Source organism: Leptonychotes weddellii, unplaced genomic scaffold (genome assembly GCF_054177405.1).
Source record: "Leptonychotes weddellii isolate Sample4059 unplaced genomic scaffold, ASM5417740v2 HiC_scaffold_19089, whole genome shotgun sequence".
Taxonomy (NCBI): Eukaryota; Metazoa; Chordata; class Mammalia; order Carnivora; family Phocidae; genus Leptonychotes; species Leptonychotes weddellii.
The window spans coordinates 1-3,669 of record NW_027776231.1 but is presented as its reverse complement, the minus strand read 5'-3'; the positions used below and the strand labels follow the sequence as shown (position 1 = coordinate 3,669).

General features: G+C 51.5%; 1 protein-coding gene across 1 annotated transcript; it reads left to right on the top strand.

Annotated features, from left to right (window-relative positions):
• Positions 1 to 41: 41 nt before the first annotated feature.
• On the top strand, positions 42 to 1,328 carry LOC145718651 (vesicle transport protein USE1-like). Its single transcript, XM_081810154.1, has 4 exons — positions 42 to 156; positions 393 to 420; positions 713 to 887; positions 1,129 to 1,328. The coding sequence occupies exons 1-4, from the start codon at positions 84 to 86 to the stop codon at positions 1,309 to 1,311; spliced, it is 459 nt and encodes a 152-aa protein (XP_081666280.1). The 5' UTR covers positions 42 to 83; the 3' UTR covers positions 1,312 to 1,328.
• The last annotated feature ends 2,341 nt before the right edge of the window (positions 1,329 to 3,669 follow it).

Genomic DNA, 3,669 nt, shown 5'->3' with positions numbered 1-3,669 from the left:
GCCTCACATCCTTCACCTGACTCCCCCAGGGTCTTCCACAGCCCAGGGAGCATAGCCCCAGGGGCGTCACCTAGTTATGCCTGATGGGGGTACCAGGACAGAGGAGCTGGCCGCCAGAGGAAATAAAGCTGGAAACTCCCAGGCCACGGGGCCAAGGTTAGGCCAGCAGAAGGGACGTGGGGCCTGGGGGAGCCCAGATAGGGGTGAGGAAAATTTCTTAAAAGAGAGGGCTTTTGAGTTAGGGCTTTGAAGCATGATCAGGAGCTCACTGGGCAGCCGACTAGACAGGCAACGACATTATGAATAGCAGACACATCACAGGCAATGATCAGGAAGCCGGAAAACAGGAAACCAATCCTTTCCTTCTTCCTGCTTGGCTTTTTCGCTTCCAGAGCCCCAGCCGAATGTGAGGAAGAGAACGTAAGTGTCTTCAGCCCTTGGGTGGCCCTGGGGTGTGAGGAGGGCGGGCGGCTGGACGAACCTTGGGCCACTGAAGCACCAAACCATGAGGGCCTCCACAAGCATCTAAACTACTGATCAGAAGCCACTTCTGGGGATGCTCTTCCTAAAAGCCAAAGTAAAAAAGGGGAAACGGAGCCCCAAGCAGGGCAGTGGCTGGAGCCATAACCTTTGGGTTCCTTGGGAACATGTTGGTTTCTTCCCCTCCCCCACCCCGTCTCATGCCCACTTGTCCACCTATGTATGAGGTCAGCGGGGTGACAGGGCCCAGACCAGGGGATGAGAAACAGTCGGCAGCCGAGCTGGACCTCGTCCTGCAGCGACATCAGAACCTCCAGGAGAAGCTCGCGGAGGAGATGCTAGGCCTGGCCCGGAGCCTCAAGACCAACACACTGGCCGCCCAGAGCGTCATTAAGAAGGACAACCAGGTGTGAGGACTGTGGGAACTTTCCAACCTCTGCCCTGGGACATCAGAGAAGGCTTCCCAGCAGAAGGGCACTGTGGCCAGGGCTTTGTTGGATAATAGAAGTTTGGTAGTAGGCACAAACGGAATTCCCAGCAGAGGGGGCAGTACCAGCAGGGCCTAGAGGAGCAGACTTGCCCCCAGGTGGCGGGGAGACACCACACTTGACCGCAGTCGGGTTGACACTCTCCCTACCTCACCCACAGACCCTGTCACACTCCCTCAAGATGGCTGACCAGAACCTGGAGAAGCTGAAGACAGAATCCGAGCGGCTGGAGCAGCACACACAGAAGTCTGTCAACTGGCTGCTCTGGGCCATGCTTATCATCGTCTGCTTCATCTTCATCAGCATGATCCTTTTCATCCGCATCATGCCCAAACTCAAATAAAGACCTGTCCCGGCCCACCCTGTCTGCCCTCTGTCTGCCCTCCACCCGTGTCCAGGGCTGTCCTTTGGGCTGGGCAACAATATGGGAGGGTCTTTGGAGGTTCCTGAGAGCCACAGAAAGCGCATGAGCAGGAGAGGAAGGTCAATCTGGGCGGGGTGGTGACCCAGTGACCTCCCCCTTCAGCTCCCCCCTGAGTACCCACCCCACACCGGAAAAGGCCAGGCCCCAAGAAGCCGCAGGAGACCCCAGGCTGGAAGAGTCAGAGCCAAACACAGTGCCTTCAGCCCTGTGCGGTTGGGGTGAGGCTGGAGGGTGGGGGAGAAATGGGGCTATGTCTGGAGGTCAGCCTGGAGGAGGGAGCATCAGGGCTGGGCCTTCTTGAAACTGAAGATGATAGTTCAGAGATGAGACTTAGTCCAGCCACGACCTGAGCTCTCCGGAAACTAGAGGCTTCAGCAAGTCATTCAACAAACACATGAGGGTCTGTGGAAACTCTGCCCTGCCAAGGTCATAGCCTGATCATTTCAGATGAGAACTGGGGGGGGGGGGGGGCACTACCCCCTCCCGAGTAGGGACCCTGGAAGGGGTCATAGAGTGGGAGTCCCAGGAGAACCATTGGTCCTGGGCTCTGCTCTCACCCCAGACGTTGAAGGCAAAGCCTGTGAAGGGGGTGATCAAGGGAGCTCAGTGAGGGAGGCTGGGCAGGTGACAGGTGCACAAGGGTGTTTGTCCCAGACCCACGGGAGTGTGAGTGGGCACTATGGGGACAGGCATGGAAGTGCCCAAGTGGACCCCCATCAACACAGGTGTAAAAACACCAAGTAAAGCTTTTTATGAGCTCTAATGGCAACTTTTAAAAAATACATCTTGAGGGGCACCTGGCTGGCTCAGTCCGTAGAGCATGCAACTTTTTTTTTTTTTTAAGATTTTATTTATTTATTTGACAGAAAGAGACACAGCTAGAGAGGGAACACAAGCAGGGGGAGTGGGAGAGGGAGAAGCAGGCTTCCCACGGAGCAGGGAGCCCGATGTGGGGCTCGATCCCAGGACCCTGAGATCATGACCTGAGCCGAAGGCAGACGCTTAACGACTGAGCCACCCAGGTGCCCCGAGCATGCAACTCTTATCAGGGTTGTAAGTTCAAGCCCCACTTTGGGTGTAGAGATTACTTAAAATCTTTGAAGGAAAAAAAAAAGTAGATCTTAAGAAGGCTCACGCTTAAGATGCAGAGATGGTTCAATAGGAGTTTGTTAATAGCCACATTAATGCATCGGGAAACAAAATCGTAGGGTGAAATGGTACATTGTACTGTTCAGTATCCATTGCTTAACATCTCTCAGTAAACAATTAGCAAAGACAGATATTTTCCTCATTTAACTGCAAAATCTCAAGCCAAGGAGCATTGAATTCAATGAGCAAATACTGGCAATTCTGCCATCAAAGAGAGGGAGGTGGAGGGGAATGTCCACAGTCCACCCAACTCCCCCGAAGATTTAACATTGTCTGGAAGTGCTGGTCAATACAACTAGACAAGAAAGAAGAGATTCGACTGAGAAATGAGAAAAAAAGGCAAAGTTATTTGCAGATGATATGACTTATTCTATATGAAAAACCCAAATTAACTTTAAAAAGCTATTTCAACCAGAGAATTCAGTAAAACAGCAAGGGATTTAATTTAGTTTCCTACATGGGGAAAAAAAAAAAAAAAAGCCTGCAAAATGTATTGGACGATCTCACCTATAATAGTAAAAGAAGATACACTACTTGGTTAAACTACATCCTTGGTATACAAAGAGCTCCCAAAACTCAACAAGAAAAAAAAAATGTGCAGGAAAAGAAAGACAAATCATTTCTGAACTTTTTCTCTCACTAGGTTAGTCAAGACTTAAAACTTTGAAGATACACTTGTGGGAAACCGTGATAGCACCGGAGTTTCAAAAGTTGTGGGGAAACCAGTATTTCTCTCACAGCTGCTCAGAGTATAATAATCTAGTGATTAAGGAAATATTTTTAAAATTTAATTGCTGAGTAAATACATAAGTACAAGTTTGCCAAAACCACCGGTTTTTCAGGCCAAAAAACCCGAGGGTCAGAGAAGGTGAGTCACCAGCTCCAAACACCCAACAAACAGGTCCGGTCTCTGTTGGACTCGAACCTGGGGCGCTTCAAAAGTGGACCCGCTTGGGGCGCCTGGGTGGCTCAGTTGGTTAAGCGACTGGGTGGCTCAGTTGGTTAAGCGACTGGGTGGCTCAGTTGGTTAAGCGACTGCCTTCGGCTTAGGTCATGATCCTGGAGTCCCGGGATGGAGTCCCGGGATCGAGTCCCGCATCGGGCTCCCTGCTCAGCGGGGAGTCTGCT